Source organism: Borostomias antarcticus (genome assembly GCF_949987555.1).
Source record: "Borostomias antarcticus genome assembly, chromosome: 23".
NCBI lineage: Eukaryota > Metazoa > Chordata > Actinopteri > Stomiiformes > Stomiidae > Borostomias > Borostomias antarcticus.
In genome coordinates, this window is record NC_140256.1 from 6,756,530 (window position 1) to 6,783,722 (window position 27,193).

The 27,193-nt window shown below is 43.4% G+C and overlaps 2 protein-coding genes across 2 annotated transcripts; one reads left to right on the plus strand and one right to left on the minus strand.

The window, feature by feature from the left end:
* Positions 1–63: 63 nt before the first annotated feature.
* On the minus strand, positions 64–18,438 carry sh2d3cb (SH2 domain containing 3Cb; the record flags this gene model as incomplete). The annotated part of the gene is made up of 14 exons (XM_084457470.1): positions 64–239; positions 420–626; positions 775–886; positions 1,304–1,475; positions 1,668–1,783; positions 2,808–3,301; positions 8,203–8,231; positions 8,352–8,455; positions 10,756–11,094; positions 11,426–11,554; positions 12,647–12,686; positions 15,591–15,669; positions 16,087–16,335; positions 18,420–18,438. 14 exons carry the CDS (start codon positions 18,436–18,438, stop codon positions 64–66), a joined length of 2,265 nt encoding a protein of 754 aa, XP_084313596.1.
* A 1,840-nt stretch (positions 18,439–20,278) lies between these two features.
* Positions 20,279–26,483, plus strand: cfap157 (cilia and flagella associated protein 157; the record flags this gene model as incomplete). The annotated part of the gene is made up of 9 exons (XM_084457471.1): positions 20,279–20,433; positions 20,955–21,226; positions 21,442–21,595; positions 23,486–23,753; positions 23,983–24,113; positions 24,320–24,470; positions 25,164–25,342; positions 25,888–26,043; positions 26,360–26,483. 9 exons carry the CDS (start codon positions 20,279–20,281, stop codon positions 26,481–26,483), a joined length of 1,590 nt encoding a protein of 529 aa, XP_084313597.1.
* Positions 26,484–27,193: the final 710 nt, after the last annotated feature.

Below are 27,193 nucleotides of genomic sequence, written 5' to 3' on the forward strand. Positions count from 1 at the left end.
CATGTCCAGGGTAAAAAAACAAACATGGAAAGTCATGCCACAGAGTCCAGTGAGGGTAGAGACTCAGGGTCCCTGTGGTTGAATGGGGGGCTCCAGTTTATTTGACAGGGCGGTCAACACTTGGTCAAACTTGGCGTAGCGCTTGGCCTGGTTCTCCCCTGCTCCCCGACTCCCCCACAGTAACCTCATCTGGAACTCGGTGAGGAAGAGCTCCTGAACCTCAGCTTGCTCCTGGAAGTCTGCACAAAGTACACACTAAGTCAAAACCATGAACATGATCTATAATCCACTATCCACTCACATTTTTATATAGGCTGTTCATTTGTACTTGTAACAACTGTTATCAATGCAGTAACAGATATTGCTACCTATAGTACCTTATGCCTGAATGATGTGAAGGCTTCACCTCTCACCCTTACCCTGCAATTTGGTCTCTGCGTTGGAGTGGTAGATCCCCCCCAGCTGTGCAATGGTACGTGCCGCCCCCAGATGATTCATAACCACATCAACCCCCGCCTCCACTGTCTCCCATGGCTCCACCCCCTCCCCGACCGCCACGCTCTTCTCCAGGAGGGAGAGCAGTGGGACCACATGGGGGAAACATGTGTTTGACAATGGACAGCTCTCTGGGAGGGAGGAAAGAGAGGCCCATCAGGCAATGCATTGGGCGAACATTCAAACTGAGGAAGACAATCATAATTTCCATTCTGAGGGTAAGAGGAAATGACATCAAGATGAATGTAAGAACATTGGGTTGAATTTAAATTGTATTACCTTTCCCATCATTCAAGCTCTTCATGAAAGGTTTCAAGGTTTTCTCATAGAGGATGGCACCCTCTGTGTGTCGCTGTCGTAACACTACCCAAGTCTGCTCCAGACGGGAAATCTAAGAGGAGAGAGGACAGCCCATCAATCAATGCTCCACCACAACATGTAGTTGTGTTTTTCTTAAACCTTTATTTAATCAGGTTAAAATCTCTTTTCCAAGAGAGGCCTGGCCAAGAGGGCAGCATAAAAACATACATTTAGGTTACATACAGATAAACACAAATACACAAAAATATCAAACATTTAAAAGGCAAGTTATGAGATACAGTGACAGTTTCCAATACTTTGTGAACTGCTCCACACAAAGATAACCTACTCTCCGGTATCAGTGAGATGCTATGGTTAACTGTATCAATGGCATACTACACAATACCATTTAGTGGTCTCTTTCTCCAAAGTAACATTGAGAACACATTTCAGTATGAGCCCACAACTCTCATGCTTCAACGAACCCATGTATCCTAGACTATTGTACCTGTGGCAGGTCTAAGGCTCTCATGATGGCAGCGAAGCCAAACATGTTGCCCAGATTGCTCTTGAGCTCAGCAGCCATCTGGATGACTTTGTGCAGCAAGACAGCTCTCTCCTCAGCACTGCCTGTGCAGCCCAGCACATCCACCGCTAGCATGATAGACATGGTCTGGAACCTATGATGGAGAGGGACAAAGCAAGGGAAGAAGTGAGAGAGAGAAAAGGAGAGGGCGAGGGGTTAGAGGGAGAGGAAGGGATGAAAAGAGAGCAAGAGAGAGACAAGCCAAATCTATCCTGACACCAGAATCTGTATGTGGTGGTTAGGGTTTCATTTATAGAAGTGGTTTCAGTTGCAGGTCATGCCTTACCTTTCGAGCAGGTCTAGGCGGAGTTGGTGGCCTTGTGGGAGGGTCAGGAGCTCCATACCAGAGCTAACCCCCATCCCCCTCTGCATCTCTGGAGTCACCCCCAATATTCTGGCAACCTGATGATCAATAATTACATTGTATCAATCAATATTGTCTGCTCATTCTTATTCTACTTTTACCCAGAATGATTTTTGTAGTTTTGAGTTTGAGGCCAGTAAAGTGCAACAGCTGAAATACAGTGAAATAAAAGTGTCAATGTATATCTGTTATTGTGGTTTTATTGTAAAAACCCTTCTGAAGAAAAATAATCTAGAAACCTCAGTCCTCAGTAATTTCCAACCTCCCATTTTTAGGTAAAATTCTTGAAAAATTGTATTCAAACAGTCAAATTACTTTCTAGATGCAAATTGTATCCCTGATATTTTTCAGTCTGGTTTTCGACCCTCATCATAGCACGGAGACAGCACTGGTCAAGGTTGGGCCAAGTAGGTCCATGAGATCCTCTAGCACTGTTTTTTTTTTTAGAACTTTTAACGGTTCCTAGAGCCAGGACCAAGAGACATGGGGAGGCAGCCTCTGGAATACCCTGCCAGAAAACCTAAGAATGCCTGAAACTGTGGGAATTTTTTGTTGTTGTTGATCTTAAGACACTTTTTAAATCTCACTTTTATCATGTAGCTATACCAATGTTATAATTAAATGTTCTCAATAAAAGAAATCTCATTTTTAATTATTTACTGTTTCTTATTTATATTCTATTTTATCATATATTATCTGCCCTGCTTCATTTTCTTACTTTGTGTACCATTTACCAATAAACTATGTTTTTATTGATCTATTTTTATTCCGTAAAGAACTGTGTGCTACATTTGTGCTATATAAATGAAACTGACTTTGACTTTGTACCCTAGCCCTGATAGCCTAGGGAGAAAGAGAGGGGAGAGAGACCTTGCTGCTTTCTTATCTCTCACTGTCTACTGGGATTTGTCCACTTACACGTTCCGCTGCACATACTGATAAAATGCATTCATGGGCGGAGGTCTGTGCTCTCTGAGCAACCTTTCTAGTGTTTATTTCTATTTCTTTTACTGTGTGTCATTGTGTGTGTGATCTAGGTTCTATTTGTGCATTTGGAAGTACCATGCAGTCCACCTTGGTGATGTGTTTAGCTGCCGTCTTGGCATCCACCATAGTCAGCAGCTCCTTCACTCTCCTCAGCACGCCCATCTCCAGGGGCTTGTTCTCCTGGGGCATCAGCTGGGACTGGTATCTACTGGGCCTGAAGGCAGACACCGCCTCCACCTCAGGAACAAAATACACATTCCCATTCTCCTCCCTGGCCGGTACTTCACCTATATCCAGCCTCTCCTCTGCACGCAGACGCTCTACATAGCTCGTAGCCTGTGACGTGGGGTGAAGCTGCGCCTGTGTCTGTGTCCCTGTGTCTGACCCTGCAAAGGGGTAGCTGTGGTTTGGGTGGGTCTGAGGTCTGGTGGTCCATGGTGTGTGGGGGGAGTAGCTCTTGTTGTTGGGGGATGGTTGCGGCTGGGCCCCACCAGAGCGTTTGAAGAGTGATGGGGATGGAGCCACGGTAGCCACTTTGCTGCAATGCTGCAGGCTTCTGTGCTGGGGGACTGGAAAAAACAAGCAGACCACACATCATGAACATATAGTGTATGAGTATCTAGTTTTTCCTTTTTCTCACAGAATTGTTTTATGCAACACACTTGGATATTAACCATGTCACCATAAAGCTTGAAGCAGCATAACCTTTGACCTGTGACTGGAGACAATAATGTTAAGTCATTTCTGGATACTGCATGAAGAGGGGTAAAGTCATTGTTGAATCAAATAAAACATTACATTCTTCTTTCCAATGAAGAGCTTAATTGGACTGCACATTTGTATATTTTCCACAATAATCATGAAGCGAAAAGGACTATTATAATGCTACATCTGGTCAAGGTGCTCCATAGTCACAGCACAGGTAGGTATGATATAATCAGATTTAGAGAGGACCTCTGCCCTACACTTCGGTTTACCTGCTTTGTTAACACTGTGTGTAGAAGTTATACAATTTCACATGGGCCTCATAGGCATTGAACTTGGGTTCAACCAGTGTCATGTTTACTGCCAAGGCCTCCTCATGTTCATAGAAATTCCTTTGCATTATAAATTCATCACACAACTACTCAATCTAAATCATTCCTGAACTTTTTTCACACTGAAGCTCTTTCACGTCTTCTGTAACTGTGGCTCTACCACACCCTCAATATCTACATGATACTACTGTATATGTTTGGAACAGCGCTTTGCTCCAGGTGACTGATCTTGAATGTTTGAAAAAATGTCATACTATATGTGAATTTCAAATATTGTACACCTTAATTTTGATTTGATTAAAGACTCATGAGCCCTGAGTAAACCCTCCAAAACAGGCATGTGTCGCAAGTCTGTCTTTCCCTGTGTAATCACAGTGTTCCAAGGACCAGGACCTGTGAACTCTGGAGTAGAGGGTGAGTTATGATCATATAAATGACTACAGCTCAGCACACATCCACATTGCTAACTGGGATCTGAATTCAACAGCCACTGTGAAGCAGGAAAGATTCAATTGTATAAATCTTCCAGACATTCCAGTGTGACTTGCAATCTGTTGGCTGAATAGGCAACAGTTGAGACTGCTCATCTACTGGACTATTCTTGGTAAGAGTTTATGTTGCAAGTACAATTTTAAATATTGACATAAATAGCTCTAGTATTGTTGATAATATTAAAGTAATCAAATAAGCAAAGCAACCAAATAAATGCAAGCACACGTAGAGAGTATCCCTATAAAGTTTCTATGTACATCTGCCTGTGGGAAAAATATAAAATACAAAAATATCAACGACAAAAAACATTCAGTAATAACTACATTCCATTTTACAGTATATTCAGCATTACGATTACTGCAAGTTCTTCCTTGCACACATTTAGTTATCCAGCATTTAGACTTCATAGGGATGTAAACAAATCCAAAGAGTTTTTGTAGAGTACTGTATAGCTGCACCGCCCATCACTACATAATCCTATGCTCAATAATTTGATTCCAGAAGAATGTTAGCTATGTAACCATGAAACCTTATCCAGATGTTCAATAGAGACCATGTGCAAGAGAACTGGATAACTATAGGTTATGATAGGCTTGTTCTCTTTTACTTTGGAAGTAGAATTTAGACTGATTTACTGTATTACCTTATGCATATAATGTACATGTATTGGACTTCTGAACTTCACCTCAAAGTCTGTGGACTTGCACAGATTTTAAATGAAAGTTCATAAAGAGGTGATTGTCTGCCAGTTCAGTTACTGTCTGCCATTGTAATTCTTTAAACCAATCAAGATCGTCTTCGGTGGAGTGGTTGCTAGGTTGTTCTTATTTCACATAGTGAAGGGAACTTTAAAAACGGTAACACAGAGTTAGGGGAGGAATCTGGATTGAATCTGATTATCCGGGAAATCTCTGTTGCCACTGATTGGGTAGTAATAAGCCCAATGACAAGGCTTATCTCCAAAACCGACATCTGTTTAGGTTGCCGATGCCCACATGCCAATGCTAGTAAAACCCACATGCCGATATTTGAGATGGTTCAACTAGCACTGGTAGAGTGGTTATACACCAATTTACTTTTTTAAAGATGATATACAACCCCATTCCCATCGTCTTCAAGATCAAAATACTTCCACACTACACTTTTATTTAACTCAGCAACACATTACACTATTTCACATGATCACGATTCGTGCTTATACCCAGAGCTGGCGGCAATAGTCAGAAAATTAATCGTGGCCAATATTTAGTAATATGTAATATTTACAGTAGGTTAATCAGTTAGTATTTTCTTTGCCTATTAGCAGGTCACTCGTCATTTACTTAACTTGTGCACTTCCCTAGTCAAGAGGTGGACATTGTTGGATTCCTCTCGGTCTACAGAATCTAGCAATGAGCTTTTGAGCAGTTTGGAGTTGATTAGTGTCATTATAAGCACATAAAATAACCGTCCATTGACCACCATTCAGTTGGGGCTAAGGCTCAGGAGCAAAATACATTTCCCCATTGATTCTGTATAGCGCCCCGTTCTGATACCCGTATCTCTGGTTCTGGGGGGATGACGGGGTTAATACATATAATGGACTAAATGACCGAAAGGGGGCGCTACAAAAAGATATACTATGGGGGGATGGGAATATACCATGGACAGTCTTTTTGATGTCTCAACAGCTATATATGCATACCAGAGTCCAATGCAGGCATGTGTTGTAAATCTTCCTGTTGCAGAGCAATAACGAGCATCAGCACCTGTGAACTTTGGACTGGAGAGCTACCAGTTGAAAAGCCACCGTAAGGGGGATACATTCACATTCCATTTGAGTCATTCATCAGACATTATCCAGAGTGACTTTCTATCAGTTGGGTGACCTTCTATCAGTTGGCTGGTTGATGCTACTTGTAAAATAGCTGGCTGTTCTTGGTAAGTTTTTAGGCTTCAAATACGTTGCTGAAATCAAATATCTGAAGTATACTGTAGCTACTGTTTATCATATTGCAACAAAAGATCTGTACAGCCTTTCAATTAATACAAGTGTAGAGTGTAGACCTGTGCAAACTAAATATGCTTGTGGGGGAAATGACAAAATGATCAATATGTGAAGAACTGAATTCAATTCAACATAATACTGGTTTTAAAATCAAGTACTCTCATGCAGATATTTTGTATCATCCCATTTCTCTTGTACAATATAACCAACAGTCTTTAGGAACATACAGTATAAACCTGATTCTAAGGATGTACACAAACCATAGTATTTTTGTAGTTTTGCATTTGAATGGCCCATTCATGTTATGCTCCAGAGTGGGATTAAAACTGCTGCAATTCATTTGGAACAATACTGTTACATAACCACAAAACCTCTTCCAGATGTAGGGACCTTGCGCAAGTCTAGAAGGAAAATGCCTGAAATGAAGGTTACTATTGAAAATGTTCTGTAGTCTATTCACTGTCTACAATTGGATAACATAGGCTTACTATGCTTCAATATAACTATTTTCCATTGAGGTAGATTGGTGATTAACTTATATACAGTTAAGTCCTATTTTGTGCAGTACATTTAATTTGCCTATGTTTGAATTACTAAAATAATTTAGATGAGGCGCAAACCTTTTTCTTGTTTCTCCTTGAAATCTGTGTTGTAGCCCACACTGTTTGTCTTGTCTGTCATTTTAAGTTTATATCTACAAAGGCTACATTATCTAATGTGCATAGGAGTAAAGATGTTCTTAATGAGTTTTGTCAGTGTCTTAAAATATAGAATAGTAGGATTCTTAGGCCAGAAAAATGTGCACCCATCTGAGAGGCAGTGAGACTATGAGAGGTAAAGTTGCTCTGAAAGTAACCACTACCTTTGTGTCTTCTATTCTTGGGTTACAGACTTTAACTAGAGATGAATCCTCCAACCCTAGCGACATTCACCATTCTGCTTTGCTCTGTGCTCACGGTTCATGGGGGGAAGGTCTTGGTGTTCCCGTTGGATGGAAGTCACTGGGTGAACATGAAAGTGCTCATTGAGGAGCTCCACGCCAGAGGTCACAGTATCACAGTGATTCGACCATCAGTTAACTGGTACATCAAAGCAGAATCACCTCACTACTCATCTATCACTATTCCCACCACAGCTGGAATCGATGAAGAAATCTTTGGTTCATTTGTAACAAGACAACTGGAATTGCGAAGGGACGGTGGCTCTTTTTGGTCTCGCATGAGTTTGGAGATAGAGCTTTTGAAACAGTTCTACGGATTGCACAAAGACATGGTCGAGACGATGGAGAAAGTATTTGAGGATGAGGAAATGATGCAGTCTTTCCGAGATGCTAAGTATGATGTGGTTCTGACGGACCCCGGCACTGGTGGAGGGACATTGCTGGCTCATCGCCTTGATCTTCCTCTAGTCTTCAATGTCAGGTGGACGATCCAGGGTGAAGGTCATCAAGCCATTGCCCCCTCACCCCTTTCATATGTCCCAATCCCTGGGGCAGAACTGACTGACAAGATGACATTTGGTGAAAGAGTAAAAAACATTTGTATGTATTTTTTCACACGTCTGCAAACTGCATATGTCACTGACCGAAACTACGAACCATTTGTCCATCGTTACTTTGGTCCTGATGTCCACTACATGGAGCTGTTCCAGGAAGCCGACATCTGGCTCATGAGGAACGACTTCACCTTTGAGTTTCCTCGTCCCACCATGCCAAACATTGTCTACATGGGTGGTTTCCAATGCAAGCCCTCCAAGCCCCTACCTCAGGATCTAGAGGAGTTTGTCCAGAGCTCTGGAGAGCATGGCATAATCTTAATGTCCTTGGGCACCTTAGTAGGACAGCTTCCTGAGGACGTAACAGAAGACATCGCCGCTGCTTTCGCCCAACTACCTCAGAAGGTCATCTGGAGGCACATGGGGAAGAGACCGGTCATCCTGGGCAACAACACATTACTGGTGGATTGGCTGCCCCAGAATGACCTCCTGGGACACCCCAAGACCAGAGTGTTCGTAGCCCACGGAGGCACCAACGGGGTTCAGGAGGCCATCTACCACGGTGTTCCCATAGTCGGTATCCCGCTAATCTTTGATCAGATGGACAACCTCTCCAGGATGAGGGTCAAGGGAGTGGCTAAGATAGTGGACATAGCCACACTAAACAGAGACATCTTCTTGGATGCACTGCGTGCGGTGTTGTACGAGTCGTCCTACAGGGAGAACATGCAGAGGCTCTCCAAACTGCACAGAGACCAGCCCATGAAGCCACTGGACCGGGCCATGTTCTGGATCGAGTATGTCATGAGAAACAAGGGAGCTCCTCATCTGCGGACACAGTCCTACAAGATGTCTTGGATTCAGTACCATTGTGTTGATGTTATAGCCACTCTGCTGGCAGTTGTTTTGATTATGATGTTCCTCTCCATTTCAACTCTTAAGTTTTTGTGGCGTAAAGTGTTATGTAGGAGAAAAGTAAAAAGTGAATGATAAATGTAGCCCTATAGGAATTAAGGACATAAGTTGATGCATTTATAAATCAAGTAAGTTCATAAATAGTACAGATAGATTTAAAAGGTTAAAAACATTCAATGTGATGATATCTGGATTATTTGTAAATTTGTTGTCAAATACAAAATTCATAGTGATGGAAAGGCTGTAATAATACTTTGATTTGTACACATAGAAAAAGGTATTTAAATGTGTAATTGTATGTTATTAAATAAGCTATGTACCTATAGGGTTACAGGGTGAGAGGTAATGTTTTAGGTGGCGTGTGTGCGTGTGTGTTTGTCTGTTTGCAGGATTATGCTAAAAAAATACTGGACCGATTTGCACAAAATTCGGTGGAAGGGTGTATCATGGGCCAACTTAAAACATCTTAAATTTGGAGGGGATCCGAATCACGGGTCGGATCTACGGGCCGCCCAAACACAGCCGGACTGCCCATTCACTTCCATTAATTTTTTATACTATGATTATGCAAAAACTACCAAATCGATTTTCATGAAACTCGGTGAAGGGGTGTATCATGGTCCATCTTCGGAGCAGATCCGAATAATGGGCCGGATCCACGAATGAAAATGATGGTTGTTGGAGGACATGGATAAAGATAATAACGGACAAAAGGAGAGGGAGACGACCAAGTTGCCGCCACACAAATGTCTTCCACGGACACACTATTGAACAGGGCAACCGACGTGGCCACGCTCCTCGTAGACTGTGTCCGAGCAGCCCCAGGTAGAGGGTGACCCGCAATCTCATAAGATTTGGAGATGCTCTCACAAATCCACTGGGAGAGACGCTGTTTAGACAGCAGTGAACCCACCTTCCCCGGGCCGTGGCAAACCAACAGCTGGGGGGTAGTACGGAGTAGCCGTGCGCAGGACATAACAAGTCAGCACGCGCACAGGACACAATACATGTAAGCGGGGCTCTTCCTTGCTCGCATGAGGCGGAGGATAGAAGGCTCTCAGCTCCCAATCCTGTGCACTGAATGCGCCCCGGACCACTTTCCGAACGAAAGATGGATCCGTGCGCAAAACAGCTTTGCTCCCATCACCCATGATGAGATAAACTGTCAGTGCTCTCAAATTACTGACCTGCTTGCCCGATGTCAAAGCAAGGAGCAGTGTGGTCTTAATAGAGAGCCACTTGAGAGACTTTTTTCCATTGGTTCAAACGACGCTTCACAAAGTGCGTTCCGAACCAAGAGCAAATCCCAAGGCGGCACTGTAGCTTTACACACCAGGCAAAGATGGCGCACGCCGGTCATGAAACGCTTAAGAGAAAAGTGAAGAGTGAATGATAAAGATATGATGTGTATGTCTGTGGGGGGTATAAATATAGATACTGTATACGTTGATGAAAATAATATTGCTACATTTTTTTAAATCTCCAAACCACCCTGATATGATTAGTGCAGTATACATTGTGTGAAATGATAGAGACAGCTGTGACATTTCAGCATTTTTGCAGTCATGGAATGAAGTAAGAAAAAAATAGATCTGTGTGTCTTCTTAAAACAGCTAAATGATGATGTTTTATCTAGAAAAAAGCTGTTTATCAGACTTACTGGTGTTGAATTTGGGAGAGAGAGGGGTTGGGGGAAAGGGCTGGACCGGATCCAAGCTGCTGATGCCACAGCTCCAGACTGCCCCCCTGTGGGGAACAGCGGAAGGGCTGAACAAACACACACACACCCACACACACACACACACATTCACAGTAATTTCAACCTTTGGTGAAATGCAACTTATATACAACAAGCTGGAATTTATCTTAGAATTATTAGTTATCTTGCTGTGCACTCCACCTTTATTTTCATACAAATGACATGAAATCATTACATACAGTACTGTACATATCAGGGGCCTGAATATCACCAGAAATTGTGCTGTATCTAGAGCTAGAGGGATGAAATTTTATCTCACCTTAATGGGCAGGTCTTGCTTGTTCCATTTACACTGCCGCTCTTGACTAGCGCCACCCTTTGGCTGGAAGGAGAACTCACCAGACAGCTCTTATATCCTCCCAGAGAGAATGCAGCATCCAGGTGACTCAGAGGTAAAGTCCGGTTGACAGGGGTATGGATCTGAGCCCCACTTTGCTGGGTCAGAACTGTCCTGTTCCCCACATAGAAGTTGACCAGTGCAGCTACTGAGTCGAAGGCATCGCCCTCCAGGGTGAACTGGACCCGACTGTAGGTCTCGCTGGACTGGATCAGGACCTTGCTGATAAGGAAGTGCAGGGTGTTGTGATCCCAGCGGCTGGTTAAAACATAGTCTCCCTGGCTGGAGAGAGAGTTCCTGACGAGGAAATCCCCATGACACACCACCAGAGTCTCAGAAACCTGCCAATCACAGACATAGTAGGAGGTACAAAGTTTTGTACAGTAGTATGTGTAGACGAACGTGACAAACAACATTGTATACTGCATGTGCTGCAAAGAAAAAATAATAATTATGAATTAATATACAAGTTTAGGATTCTAACAAACCCACTCAAGCTTATCAGAGGGCTGTCTTTTGTGGAGAAATAATTACAATTACATTGTGTGTGTGTGTGTGTGTGTGAGAGAGAGAGAGAGAGAGAGAGAGAGAGAGAGAGAGAGAGAGAGAGAGAGAGAGAGAGAGAGAGTGTGTGTGTGTTGTGAGAGAGGGAGAGAACAGGTGGACACTAACCTCCCAGGGGATGTGTCCGTGGTACCAGGCGTGGCTCTGGAGGTTGCTGCTGCTCAGCTTCAGCTCCTCCTCCAGCTCCCTGCGCTGCTTCTCTGTCGGAGCGATCAACCACAACTTCTCCTTAGAGAACTTCGGGAAAGGCAAGATAGGCATTGTTAAAGAAGTAAGAGACCAAATGTAAATAAGAGAACGTCTTGAGTCTTGGACAAAACTAAGCCTGGCTTGGTAGCAGTCTGCTGGTACTGCTGGTCCCTTTGTTTGTAGGCTACTGTACTGTAGTCTACTCTGCTCTGTTGTGGGATAGACAGTGTAAGGGTAGGGTAGGGAGGGTAGATGGAGAGGAGAGGTCTGGCATTCTCACACTGGCATTGCACACAGCACAGTCCTGGACAGGTTGTCTTGGCAACGTTATTGTGCGACACAGCCATCAGTCAGCAACGCTTTGTCACTTCTTTACACAAACACACCCAGTTACAGTATATCAAGCATCCCTCCAGTCACAGATTCAATACACGTTCATGGAATTCTCACTGGCTGCTTCTCACTGCTGTTCCCAGCCCTTCAAAATGGGTGACATGTTGTTTTTGTCAGAGGACCCCCCCCCCCCCCCCCCCCACCGCCCATTCAATTGTTTGTCCCCTGGGACAGTGAAACGGTTTTGGCATTGGTCCAATACACAAGACAAAGACGGAAAACCTTAACACGTACATAGAAACCTAATGAATAGCATTACTTCCATTACCATTACCATTCATGACCAGTTAGTCCCATTGAGATAACTGGATGTTTGTGAAGTCGGAGGCTATTGAGATATAGCCTAAGCCTGTGGATTGGAATGTCTTCCCTTCCCTCCCTTCACCTTTGTCAGGCATAACTAGCCATATCCAGATGGAGGCTTTGCTGCCCATGGTAACCCTGCAGGCATGATAGTACTCTGTAGGAATGGGCAGGAGTCCCAAAATCTTTTATGTCGCCAATCCTTATTCAATTAGAGCTTGACCACTGGGCACATAGGACCCTCTCCAGGGTTCTCCTGGTTTCACAGAAACACAGAGAGAGAGGGATTCGGGATTCCAAAAACAACCTGCTCCAATGAAGAGATAAGTATTTTCAATATCCAGCTATAGGCTACATATAAACCCAGCAACTGACCAGTTCTAAATTATGAGAGAATTTTCCCCAAACTTAATTTAAGAAACTTAAAAGTTAGATTCTTCTTACCTTCACATATTCACTGCCGCCATCCATGGGAGCCAATTGCCTAAGAGAACGGAGGAACAGCAAGGTGACTTTTTATAATAAATACACAACACTCACTACACCTCACTGTATTCACAGCTCTGTATTGTATGTGTAGTCATCGCCATACCAGATGGCCAGAGAGCACAGACAAAGATGTGCTGTTCATTCTTGTTGTAACAATTCCTTTATCGCTTGCATCCTCTTGCTTCAAAGTTACATAATCACTTTTCTCCACTTTCATAAGATGCGACTAGGGCTGTTAAAACTCTTTCATAAGATGTGATGTGATGGGGCTGTTAAAGTGTTTCTGAGGATGTTATATGATGGGGCTGTTAAAACTCTTTCATAAGATAGAATGTGATGCGGCTGTTAAAGTGTTTCTGAGGATGTGATGTGATGGGGCTGTTAAAGTGTTTCTGAGGATGTGATGTGATGGGGCTGTTAAAGTGTTTCTGAGGAGGTGACAATGTGATGTGAAGGCGCTGTTAAAGTGTTTCTGAGGATTTACAAACATTCTTTGCAACTCTGTTATTCCTCAGCATGACACATATTTCCATGAGTGCTGTCAATGATCTGACCTTGTCCTTGTCTCAATAAACTAGAGGTTTTCACACACACAAACACACACACACAAACACGGACGCGCGCGCACACACGCACACACACGCACACACACTGTGCACAAATGCGCTGCCCCCCTCAAACAAACACACACACACCACACACAAGAGTCATTTCAGCTGCTCCTCATCCTCCCCCACACACCACTCCCCACACAGCCAAGGCATTCCCACAGAATCCCCCCAGAGAAAGATGCAATAACAAACACGCTCCTATAAGCCATCATCTGGCATTAATAACTTTAGAAAATTTCATATAAGATAGAGCATATTACAATGTGGGATCTTCCCTGTATTTGTCGGGGTGTGTTTGATGATAATGAAGAACAGTTTTAACACATTTTAAAGCATCTCATCTGTTGGCCAGCAGAACACACAAATGCAAACACACAAATACACGCACACGAGCACACACACACACACACACACACACACACACACACACACACACACACACACACACACACACAGCACAATTAGCCTTCAAGTGTGTTATCATTCATAATGAAATAAACTTGACACTGCCCACATGAACGCTACACCATGTTGACATGGATGACAAAACAGTGCCAAACCTTCCCCACTGGGGGTGGAAAAACCTGACAGTGATGACGCACTCAAACCAGGATCAAGATCAGCACGGTGTATTCGAGTCCCATGCATTCCGCACATTTGAGCGATTCTGCCTTGACCTAAACTTAAATTATTGACAAAGAAACTCCAGGTAGGTTAATCATAGCAAACAGGTGCCTAGGTCTTTTAAATGTCTGTTTCAACTATTGTATTAGTCCCTGGTAAACTGCATGAAATCAAGTTCAACTCTGACAAGTTCAACTTGTCTGGCCAATCTGTCACTTTGTCTGACCAATCAATAGGCCACTTTAGGAGAGCTGAGATGGGATCAGACGTCACCCCTCGAATAAAGCCCAGTATGTCAGCCACATTCCTTGAGTAGCACATTACATAATATTTGGTCTAGAATACCCTCCAAATGACCAGCAGCTTGCCTAGCTTTGGCCCATTCAACTGAGCATTCATGGAGCTATTTACTTTTTTATTTTTTTATTTTTTTTATTTAGCCTTTATTTAACCAGGAAAGGTCCCATTGAGATTAAAAATCTCTTTTTCAAGAGAGACCTGGCCAAGACAGGCAGCAGTGCAATCCAAACACAGAGTTACAGACGGAAAATACAACAGAAAACACAGAGATGCAACAGTAATACAATTTACACATGTGACTTGGTGATTTGGCTATATGGCAATACACTAGTTAAAAACATGAACATACATTTACAAGGACAAGCAGAACATCTAAAATCATTGGCTGTCTATCCTCTCGCTTTCTTCTATCCAGGCTATTCAATCAGAATAGTAGGCTAGGTAAAAAGATCACAGTAGATCCCAGCTCACCACCTAATTAATCTGCTCCCATCAAGGTTAGACGCAAAACATCTCGCTTCGGGCACCTATCTGGCATCCGAACTTAAGCCACCTCAGGCACACTTAGCACCTTGAAGTGTTGCACTTTGTGTCATACGATACGATTGCTCTACCTGCACGTGTAGTACGCGTAGCCCATTGAGTGCTGTTTGTTCTGATGTTGAGCGAACCAAGACATATTCCTATCAACTTGAAATTATTGGATTACATCAATGTAGCCTGAGGTAGCCTATAAAACTTAACACTGAACATGCATATAGCCTTATAGAACTTATCTTCTAAAATACCGGGGCGTACTGTCTGTCAAGCTTCAACGTAGTTTAAAGAAAAGTAGGCCACATCATCTCACCTCAACGGTATTGTCATCACGCGACTCTGAGGAGTTGACCGGTAATCCAAATTTCACGCATTTCAAGCCATATCAAGCCACGAAAAGAAGTGGCGTTCGGAATGTCCGAGAAGACGAAAACACTCGGCTCGGCCGCTTGCTGGAAGAGGGAGGAACCGTAGGCTACGCGCGCAAGCCTGTACCAGCTTTCATATTTTTGAGAAAGATTTTTCCGAAGGTCAATCTACAGGTCGGACAACTCCCATTTTCCTGCAGTTTAATAAATATGTAGACCCTTATTTATTATTTAAATATCGTCATTTCACTTTCTATTCCAATGTATTTTAAGAATTTAAAACTTTGAGAAAATGGAATAGAAAGTGAAATGTCGATATTTAAATAAAATACATAGGCTATTTACGGCCGTCGACGACATGCATGTTTATTGGGGGCAAGTATGATGATGAACACTTGTTACACAATTTATCTGTGAGTAGAAACCCTTGTATCAAGGTGTGATAAATATTTTTCTCACCCTCTGTCCACTTCCTGTGAGTACTCTGAAGTCGTAGTTTTCAGTGTCTCCTGGTCTGCATTGCTGTTGGCCAGTCCAGCTATAGGGTCCATCACAACATACACGTCTTGTGTAAGTCCTGTTTTTGACACAGAATTAGACTGAGTGGTTGGGGAGGATGGCACAGACACAGCCTCCTTGTCAGTGGGCTCAACCATGGCGGTACTGGCCTCTGAATGGTCATCGCGTCTTAATGATGAATCTTGACATCTCGAAGGTTTATGAAGTGGTGAGGTCTTAGCCTTTTCTGTGTCTCTGCTATCGGATGAGACTGCGTCTGCGTTGATAGAGACTGAGTGGGTGGGCGCTGACAGCCCTCCTCCTTTGTTAGAGCCAGGTAACGGCCAATCCCGACTGGAGAGACTGGCACTGGAGAGAACGCTTAGAAGGGGCGATTCTCTGACATGATCCTCAGCTTTAGGATGGCCCTGTCCTTTACTTGACTCAGATTTGTTACCTTCCTTCTTCTTTGACCCCTTTCTACTGCCCTTCTTTTCAGTGCGGGGCACAGTTCCAACATGTGTGTACATGTCAGAGGAGCGCACATAGCCTGGACTGTGCAAGCAGGAGTCCATGTCATCTACTGTATTTCCCTTCATCGTTGTGTCACTTGGGTTCTCTCCATGTTTTGAGGATTTTTGGGGGCCTGACTTGTCTGAGGAACGTCGGATGGAGAGATTGGAAAGACTCCCAAACCACTTCATACCTGGAAGAGAATGGAGATTCAGAAGTTATATTTCTGTCCTCATACTCCCGCTTTGCTGGGATATTTAGTGTGTTGGAGAGAGACATATTCTATTTTATTGAAGTTTTAGTGTGAAAGAGGAATGTTTTGTTTTTGGTTCAGTCATTTATGGAATGTTATTATTATGTCCCAGGCTGGTGAAACTCTAACTGTGACCTGAACTCTGTGGTTGTTTATGTTTCGTCCCCTGGAGCCCATTAGGTGATGAAAACCTGATGAAGACATTCATTTTTATGTCCTAGTTAAATATAACCCAGTGTTGGCTAAGGGGAGAGAGAGTAGGACATGGGTTGACACAATAGTGGAATTCTATCATGTTCCTTTTCCTTTCTTATATTTACTTTAGGAAGGTGCTTTAGTTTACAGGATGGTACAATCTGGACCTCAGAGGATGGCTCTAGCACAGAGTTGAACTAGGAGGAACTGTTTGCTTTGTGTTTTATTACACTATGTAAGTAACATTACATTACAGTCATTTAGCTGATGCTTTTATCCAAAGCGACTTACAATAATTGCCTGTAACGTAGAAACATACTTGCCAGAACTGACAAGTGAATCTCCTTTTAAAACATGTGACTCAGAGCATAATCTAGTGCTGAAGGCAAAGTGAAGAAAAGCAAGCTGAAAATTTCAATAGGTGCTTAGGAGGGAGGATCCTGGTAGTACTTCCTGACGAGGTGAGTTTTGATCCTGTGATGAAAGATGGGCAGCGACTCTGCTGTCCTGATGTCAGTGGGCAGTTCATTCCACCACTGCGGGGCCAGGACAGAAAAGAGCCGTGACCGTGTCGTTTGACTGCAGGGGCCTCAGAGTGACGGGGCAACCAGTCGCACCGATGCAGCAGAGAGTAATGGTTGGGAGGGGGTGTACAGTTTCATCATGGCCTGGAGGTAGGAGGGAGCTGTTCCTTTCATTGCCCTGTAGGCTAGTACCAGAGTTTTAACCTGGATGCAAGCTACTACAGGGAGGCAGCATAGTAACAAAGGGAAGTTGTATGGGAGAACTTTGGGTGGTTGAACATCAGGTGAGCAGCAGCTTTCTGTACAAGCTCCAGGGGTTTAATGTCTGACACTGGGGCCCCAGCAAGGAGGGAGTTGCAGTAGTCCAGGCGGGAGATGACAAGGGCCTGGATGAGCACCGGTGCCATTTCGTCAGAGGAAAGGGCGAATCCTCCTGATATTGTAGAGCAGGAATCTGCAAGAGCGTATAACGGATGTGATATATGTGGAGAATGATAGTTGTTCGTCCAGGATCACACCCAGATTCCTCGCAGTCCGAGTCTGAGTTGGCGTCACCACTATGTCTTCAATGGTGATGGCCAGGTCTCGGTACAGGCAACAGCAGCTCAGTCTTGTCCAGGTTGAGCTTGAGGTGATGTGTCACCATCCCCTCCGAGATGTCAGCCAAGAACACAGCTTGTTTGTCAGAAGGGGGAAACGACAGGACCAGTTGGGTGTCATCGGCATAGCAGTGGTAGAAGCCATGAGAGTAAATGACAGAACCCAGAGATGTAGTGTAGAGGGAAAAAGGAGAGTAACAGATACATTCTGGCTCAGATTTGTCTTCATTTGCCATTTAATTTTACATTTTCAACACTATTAGGCTACAGGTTTAGGGAGTTCTTATCCACCGAGTTTATATGTCAATCTCCACATGACTTACACTAGTTATGACAAGCAGGCACTAGTTTTCTCTGTAAGATTTGTTTTTACATTGTGTTTTTCTCAATGTGTACATTGTGTTTGCCTCCATTTTGTGTTCAGCCAAGTTGCCATTATTGAAATCAAACAATGAGCCATCTATATTTTGTGTACAATAGACTATAATCCTGTACTGTGCAATTGAATGAGATATAAGACAAAGAGAGAACTGACATCAACAGTCAATAGAGCACATTCTTTCAGAGTCATACTTGGAGCATCCTCCCTTGTCCTGACTCATCACATGAACCAGGGCTCTTGAACTGTTTGAGTGTCATGCCTCTCTAAAGATAGGCTACTTTATTGATTATCAATGAGAAATTCATCCGGGAAAACAAAACTTACTTAGCTTGCGTTTGCTCATGATTCAGGGTAAGAGCTTCAAGGTTTACGGATAGGCTAATTCCAGTGGCTGTCGTTATCCTCACTTCTAGTCAGAACAAGTGGAACCTAGTCTTCTAGCAGCAGTCCCCGCAGTGCAGTAGTGTGATGAACAGCATGCTTTAGCCTCATCGAGCAATGTGCTTCCTGTCGTCAGAGTAGAACGGAAGTGTGAGGTCAATTTCATAGAAATCTCACTTCACATCAGCAAATCCCCCCCTTCTATCTGATTAGTCTTTGTAAAACAAAGCTTAAAATATTGGCTTATGTAAATATTTACATAATGTGGTTAGGCACACGCTGCTGTTTTATTGTCAGTGATACTTTAGTGAAGATTAGCGGTCAAATAGCTGCTTGCTAAATCATTGAAAAACAAGTGTAGGGAGGAACCTGGTTCAAGAGCTGGTAGTACATGAGTAAGAAGCCTTGCGTCACTTTCTCAGAGGTTTCAGCATTTCCCGTCCACACTTCCTGTGAAGGGCAAGCTACGTATGTCAGAAATCAGCAGATGAGATATTAACATACATTTTTCAGGGCCTGAGTATAAACATCAAAGTCAAAGTCAAACATGGCACCTAGTACATCATACACATAAGTTCCTCGATTGTGCACACACTAAGAAATATGGAGATAAAAAAAAATCAAAAGTATAAAGGGAAAACATTGCGTTAGATATGAGATACAGTACAGTATGTAACCCATACTGTACGTTTCGGCATGCCCAGGGCGAGATACCCAGGTCTTCCTCTTGGGAGGCAGACACGCTGACAGTTGCGCCAATAGGGACGTCCCTCTTGGAGGGACTGTTAGCGCTCTTTTGAGAGTGAGTTTCACCAGCTACTCCATGTTTCACTCGGTTACACTCACCCCTCCAAACTCACTCCACACCACTGGACATCCGGGTCACGGCACCAATGTAACCCATATGTTTCGGCATGCCCAGGGTGGGATTAGAGCCCGTTTCCTGCTTGGGAGGCGGACGCACTGACTCTATAATATAATCTATAGAGTCTATTGAAATGTATATTCACAGTACAGAATGTAAAATATTCTACCGAGTATAACTATTAAGTGCAGTTATGCTGACTGTAGCTACTGAGTTTAGTCCAGAGTTCAACAGGCAGTATTTTCATTCACGATCCTGATGGACTATACAGTAGTGAGCTTTGGTTGCAGGCCTATCACTCTTTTATTTTCAGATAACTGAGTGTCTGTATGACAGCAAGAATAAGTGTTAGGCTACAGCACACACAAAGAGGGCACTGTCAATAGCATCTGACTCCATGAATGGCTCATGACTTGGCTGTTGACTGGAAAGACCATGTACCATCCAAGTCTTTATACAGTATCATATAAGAGTCAGCTTTGTTGTGGTGGAAAAACAAGGTTTGCTTGTAGGAAAACAAGGCAATAGCCATCTTCTTAGGAATTGTTTATTCATGAAAATAAGCTTTATTAACATTTCAACAATTTGATTATGATCATGCTTATTCAGGTGATTTAGCATATTTAGCCTATGCTGCTGCTGGCCCATATGGCCTTCGTTCTTATCAGTTATCAACTGTTAGTCAATCAACTGATATTTTTATCCATTGAGTTAATAGAGTGTTTTTTCCCCAATAGATTGCAGTCAAAGATTAGTCTCTTATCTGTTGTAAAAAATACTGTGATATAATTTTGAACAAAACAAATCTCTTTGCTCGCTTTCATTTAGGTTGCATGCGAGGAGGGTGCATGACGTAGTTCCTTGGTAACAACGTTTGTTTTGATTGCTTTGCTGCTGGAGAGCGCAGCGAGTTTCACTGGGAGAAAGTTTTCCGAAAATGCCCAAAAAGAATGGAAAGAAAAGTGGAGAAAAAACAACCAAAAAAGAAGGCATGGGATTCGGAGATAAAACATGTTTTGACGGCGCGTTGTCTGAAAGTGGAAAAGATTTTTACCGGGCGCAGATACGAGACTTGGAGGAACAATTGGAGAAGTGAGGGTCTTTTGCGCACATTCACGTAGGCTAGCCTACCATTTTTACGAGGTGGGTCCCCATCGGTGGGACGCTTAGCCTACGGGTCAGGTCCTGGTAGTTTATAGGCTACTGTGTAGGCTTTTAAATTAGATCACTCTGCACTCTTGTAGCCTATATTTCGAATATTTCGATTTTCTATAGGCTTGTAGCCCACATCCTTTTATTTTGTGTAGGCTACTTAATGTAATTAAGTATTTGTATTTGATTGTACTTTTTTGTTGCATTTACTGCTGTAACACAACAATTCCTCCCTGGGGATTAATAAAGTGTCTGTCTGTCTGTCTGTCTGTCTGTCTGTCTGTCTGTCTGTCTGTCTGTCATTAGCACAGGGCGCAAGTCACTAATAAATTAAATCATTTAAAATACCAATGCAATCACACTGATCCACCAATCCATCTAAACAACTTTGCAAACTAGCAATGATTTGATTTGCATGTTTACATTTTAATCTGTCACATTGTTTTTCTTCTATCCTGCAGATATCAGCATAAATGTGATGAGCTTGAGGTGGCACAGAAGGACTTCCACTCTCAGTACAGTACTCTTGAGAAGGAGAAAAAGGATATTGTGCTCTACCTGAAACGCACTCTTGCTCAGAAGGAGGATGAGCTCACGGACCTCTTGGAGCGACTGGTGGGCCTGCAGCAAGCCAAGAGTGTGGAGAAGGATGCCTTTGAGATGCAGCTGAGTCAACTTCGCCAGGAGCTTCAGGAGAATAGGGACAAGCTCACCTCAGAAAACATGGTGCTTGGTAAGAGCTCCGACAGCACAACATCTCACACAACAAGGTGGCTACAGGGTCTTTGTTCCCTGGTGGCTATCCAGAGCCAGGGTTGAATCCACCTAAACAAATTCCTAGTATGTGTAAACTACTATGGCAATAAACTGATCTGAATCTGACTACCACTACACAACTGTCTGATTGCCTGTGCCATAGTAGCGTTCCGTCCTCTTTCACCTTCGCAGCGGGTAAGCTAGCCGCCCTTGAGGAGTTCCGCGTGCAGAAAGAAGAGCTGATGGCCCACCTGGCGTCTCTGGAGGAGCAGCTAGGGAAGCAGAGAGAGGAGCACTATAGTGTCATCTACAACTTGGAGAGGAAGGCTGTGGTGGACAATGACAGGTCATTGCTGCTGACACCCCTCACACACACACACACACACCCACACACACACACACACACACACACACACACACACACACACACATACACACACACACACACACATACACACACACACACACACACACACACACACACACACACACACACACACACACACACACACACAATAGGGCTGTCAACTGAGCTCAGAAATAATATTCAACTTTCTCTCTTAAGTATTTTCTGAAAATCGAATATATTCGGTAGGCCTATAATTGATAGTTTTGCATAGAAATGACGCACTGATCAGTACCACTTGTAACCACAAGAGGGCACTCGCCGCCTGTGGACAAATATTTCAATATTTCTTGTCTGTCTCTGTCTGACAACATTCAAGTTCACTGGATTCAAGTATCCAAGTAATACCCAGTTAACATGGGTGACATTTAGTGCAAATAGGGTCCTTTTATTAGACCTTAGCCTTGCCGAGGAGAAAATGTGCTTGGATCTTACAGATTGCATTTCCTCGCCACCTTCTGTAGAGATGGATGGATGGATGGATGGATGGATGGATGGATGGATGGATGGATGGATGGATGGATGGATGGATGGATGGATGGATGGATGGATGGATGGATGGATGGATGGATGGATGGATGGATGGATGGATGGATGGATGGATGGATGGATGGATGGATGGATGGATGGATGGATGGATGGATGGATGGATGGATGGATGGATGGATGGATGGATGGATGGATGGATGGATGGATGGATGGATGGATGGATGGATGGATGGATGGATGGATGGATGGATGGATGGATGGATGGATGGATGGATGGATGGATGGATGGATGGATGGATGGATGGATGGATGGATGGATGGATGGATGGATGGATGGATGGATGGATGGATGGATGGATGGATGGATGGATGGATGGATGGATGGATGGATGGATGGATGGATGGATGGATGGATGGATGGATGGATGGATGGATGGATGGATGGATGGATGGATGGATGGATGGATGGATGGATGGATGGATGGATGGATGGATGGATGGATGGATGGATGGATGGATGGATGGATGGATGGATGGATGGATGGATGGATGGATGGATGGATGGATGGATGGATGGATGGATGGATGGATGGATGGATGGATGGATGGATGGATGGATGGATGGATGGATGGATGGATGGATGGATGGATGGATGGATGGATGGATGGATGGATGGATGGATGGATGGATGGATGGATGGATGGATGGATGGATGGATGGATGGATGGATGGATGGATGGATGGATGGATGGATGGATGGATGGATGGATGGATGGATGGATGGATGGATGGATGGATGGATGGATGGATGGATGGATGGATGGATGGATGGATGGATGGATGGATGGATGGATGGATGGATGGATGGATGGATGGATGGATGGATGGATGGATGGATGGATGGATGGATGGATGGATGGATGGATGGATGGATGGATGGATGGATGGATGGATGGATGGATGGATGGATGGATGGATGGATGGATGGATGGATGGATGGATGGTGTATACAGACATTTGGATTTTTTTGGCCATGTTGAAAAGAATAAATACTAACATGGAATGTGTTTTGGCATGATTATGCTTTGCGGTAGCCTATAGAATATAGTATACTAATCAAATCTACATTTTCAAGATCAATTGTGCAAATTTGACAGTGCTAACACACACACGCACACACACACACACACACACACACACACACACACACACACACACACACACACACACACACACACACACACACACCTTTTTCCTCCTGCAGTACATCTCATAATTCTCACAAATCTCTGCAATTGACGTTCATTCACCTTAAAACATCAACGCGGGACACATCCTAGACTAAAGAAGGAGATGCATCAGCACGTGGCAGCGGTGGCGGCCGAGTTCCGCCGCGTGTCGGACAGGAAGATGCCAGAGACCACCATGAGGGCCATCCACGAGAACGTGTCTGTCACGGCCCAGCTCAGCCAGCTGTCGGACAAGAGCCGTCAGCTCCTAGAGGAGAACGAGGCCCTGAGGGAGGCGAAGAAGCAGCTCCGCTGTGAGATGGAGGTCCTGGAGCCCATGCTCAGCGAGATGACCCGCAAGAACGTCAGCAACCAGAAGGTAGGGAGAGATGGAGGGAGAGATTCGGAGAAGATGAGAGAATGGAGAAATCGTGATTCACAGGAATTTGGGGAGGGATGCAGGGATGGGGTGGAAACAGCAGTAGGGCAGACTTATAGTGTGCCCTACTGTAGTACATATTGATGGTATTAATACATAATCACAATACATACTCATAATGATTTTGTCATTTTGTAAACCTCCAAACTGATCCCTCCACTCTCCTAAGGTGATCTACCAGCTGACAGAGAAGTGTAAGCAGATTCACTCTGAGTTGGCGGACTACTCTAGGAGCCAGCAGCAGAACCACAAACTCCAGGAGGACCATACCAAACTCCTGGCAGAGCTGAATGTCCTCAGGTTAGATTATTATTCTGTTCAGCATCTGAAGCATGAGTTTCTCCTCTGTATATCTCAAGTACTGTTAAATTACATGTTCCTGAGTTTGCTAAGAATCAATTTAGTGATGAAATAGGAAAATATTACATAAGGATGAGAACACCTTTGTAAATGCTCTGTGTGAATGGTGTTGAGTGGGTATTGTACTGTGGATGCTACATGTGCAGACTGCAGCAGGCCTCAGAGTTGGAGGAGTCAGAGAGGAACTGTGCGGAGTCAGACAGGCTGGGCAGGGAGCTGGAGGAGCAGCGGAACATGAGAGCACAGCTGGAGGCCGTCCTACAGGAGGCAGCCTCAGCCCTCAAACAGGCCCTGATGGTACGGGAACACGGTCGTGTTTGAAGCTCTTTCATTTGTCACATTGTCATGAACCACCATCACCCTACAACACACGATAGATTATCTTGTCAAGTCGTGCTTCTACTGTAGATAGATACTGTAGATAGATAGATAGATAGATATATAGATAGATAGATAGATAGATAGATAGATAGATAGATAGAAAAATTACAGCAAGGTTGGAAAATTCACTATATACAGAGTAGTAAGCATAAAAAGGAGGAAGAACAGGGACTATATGCATCCATATGTACAGCATGTACAGTATAGAATATAATAAAAATATGAACATAATTACATCCAGTCTGTATAAATAGATAGTTATGTCTAGGAGTACACATATATACATACATACATACAAACATCCAGGCTGTAAAGATATGTCTAGTAATACACATACATACATACATACATACATACATACATACATACATACATACATACATACATACATACATACATACATATATACATACATACATACATACATACATACATACATACATACATACATACATACATACATACATACATACATACATACATACATACTTGATATGGAGTTGAGTCAAGAACATTGTGAAGTGAACAAGTTACCACACTTTACCACCATTTTTTTACCTTTTAACCACCACCATTAGTTTAACCTAATTTCCTGGGCTTTATTCCCAGGAGGCGCCCAAAGAGGAGGACTCTGAGGGGAGGTCTTTGGCCAGGAGGAACCAGATGATGCAGAAGCTGTTGGCTGTGCTGGACGGTGCTGTCCAGCTGGGGAAGGACCCTGCCGGGAAGGACTTTATCCCGGAGAGAGACTCCCTCCATGTGTTCAAGACTAGGCCTGACCCGGAGAGGTATTATAATGATCTGTCTTCTAATAAAATAAATTCATGCATCTTTTATCACTATTAGACAAAGTGGTCCTCCATGGAAAAAACAACACATAATACATGTAAACAAATAAATGAAGACACGCTAAATACAAGATAAACCTAACTCGTCCCCTTTGCCACCCCACGTCTTTCCAACAATGCCCAAGATTCAAGCTCATTGCCTCAGTGAGCCATCAATTCTCCCAATAAATACACCTTCATCTTTCTTTTAAAAATCTGCCTTGTTTGGCTTTGTTTACTATGCAGGGGCAGGTTGTTCCAATTAGAAATTCCTGTATACTGTAGACAATTTACATTTACAACAATTTACATTTGAAGTTACAGATTAAGTTAAAATGGGTTATTAATTAGTTTCATATGACTGTTACTTGTGTTATGTTGCTTGAACGTCCTTACCAAAAGTATATGATATGATCAGACAGCTTTTTGACCCAACCTCTCCTAGGACTGACACTGCTAAAGTATGTTAATGTAATAACTTGATGTTGTCTCATACACCTCTACAGATCAGGACTTCTTGGTCCACTGCTCAAGCCCATTACCCACCTGTCTCACTTCAGGACAGGAGACCTGGATCTTGTACCACGTCGGACACAGAACTACAACTCCATCCTGTCTAAGATGGGTCCCCTCTCAAAGAGCACCTGCCTTCAATTGCACAGGTGATTAAGTGTCATGGCTAAGTGTTACTGTACACCTAGTATAGATGACATATACATATACATATACACATATAAGCTATGATATAGCTTAGACCGTAGATTAAAATGTGATCCTTATCCCTTTCAAAGATAATGTCATGATAGTTTATAGTCAGATGTTTATAAACAGATATCATGATAGTTTATAAACAGATGTTGTCAGATGAGGTCATACAATGGCAGAATCTCTTGTTTCCGTATTTTGTTTTGCACCGATTGGCTACAGCTCTGTGTGCACTGTGCATGTCTTGATGACCATAGCCCCTCTGTTCCTCAGGAAGCCTTCCCCCCAGAAGAAGACCAGCCCGTCAAAACTGTCCGGCCAAGAGAGCCTGGCTGTCAGAAGTAATCTACCATCCTTTCCTAGCCAACCTGCCGCGACCAAGGGCCAGCTCTGCTGAACCCATCCTCAGATAGGCACTGGGACCTGCACTGCACACCTGGAGTTTATAAGGACATTTTCCACAGACAATAAATGTAACCTTCCTGGTAAGAACTTGGATATTTGGTTGTCAGAACGTTAGCATTAGTGTGTTTATCTTGCACCACTAGGTGGCATCAGCTCTCTAAGTGTGCTACAGCAGCATAGTGCTCCCCTCTCAAAGAGGTTATACTGTAATAGGTTATAGCTTATAATAATCCTCTCACTATTTGGGTATACACCTAATGCTAAGCCACAGAGGGAATGACATCAACCACTGGATCTCATTGAGGTCAATATGTGCATTAAAGGGGTTTATTCAGGTGAGGTATTTATTGTGTTGATGATCAGATTATGTGGAACAGCATACACAAGGACAGCCATCAATTGGCAAATGAAACAAAGAATGAAAGTTATCTTTGATTTGAATTTGAGCTTTGGTGTTTCACTGTGGATGTCTCTTGAACTCTTGCCATCTGCTAGCAGTGTTTGACTTTGTAAAGATCTCTTTAATACAAATAAACAGCAATTCCATAAAGACATCTGGTTCATCAAATTAAAGTTTGTCCCTCACCGCAACACCATCTGCCCAGTGAGCCGTAAACTTGCTAATTTATTTCGTTTTCATTTTCACCTGTTCATCCTTATAAAAGCTGTATCACTTCACATTAATTAGCGCTATGGTTGGGA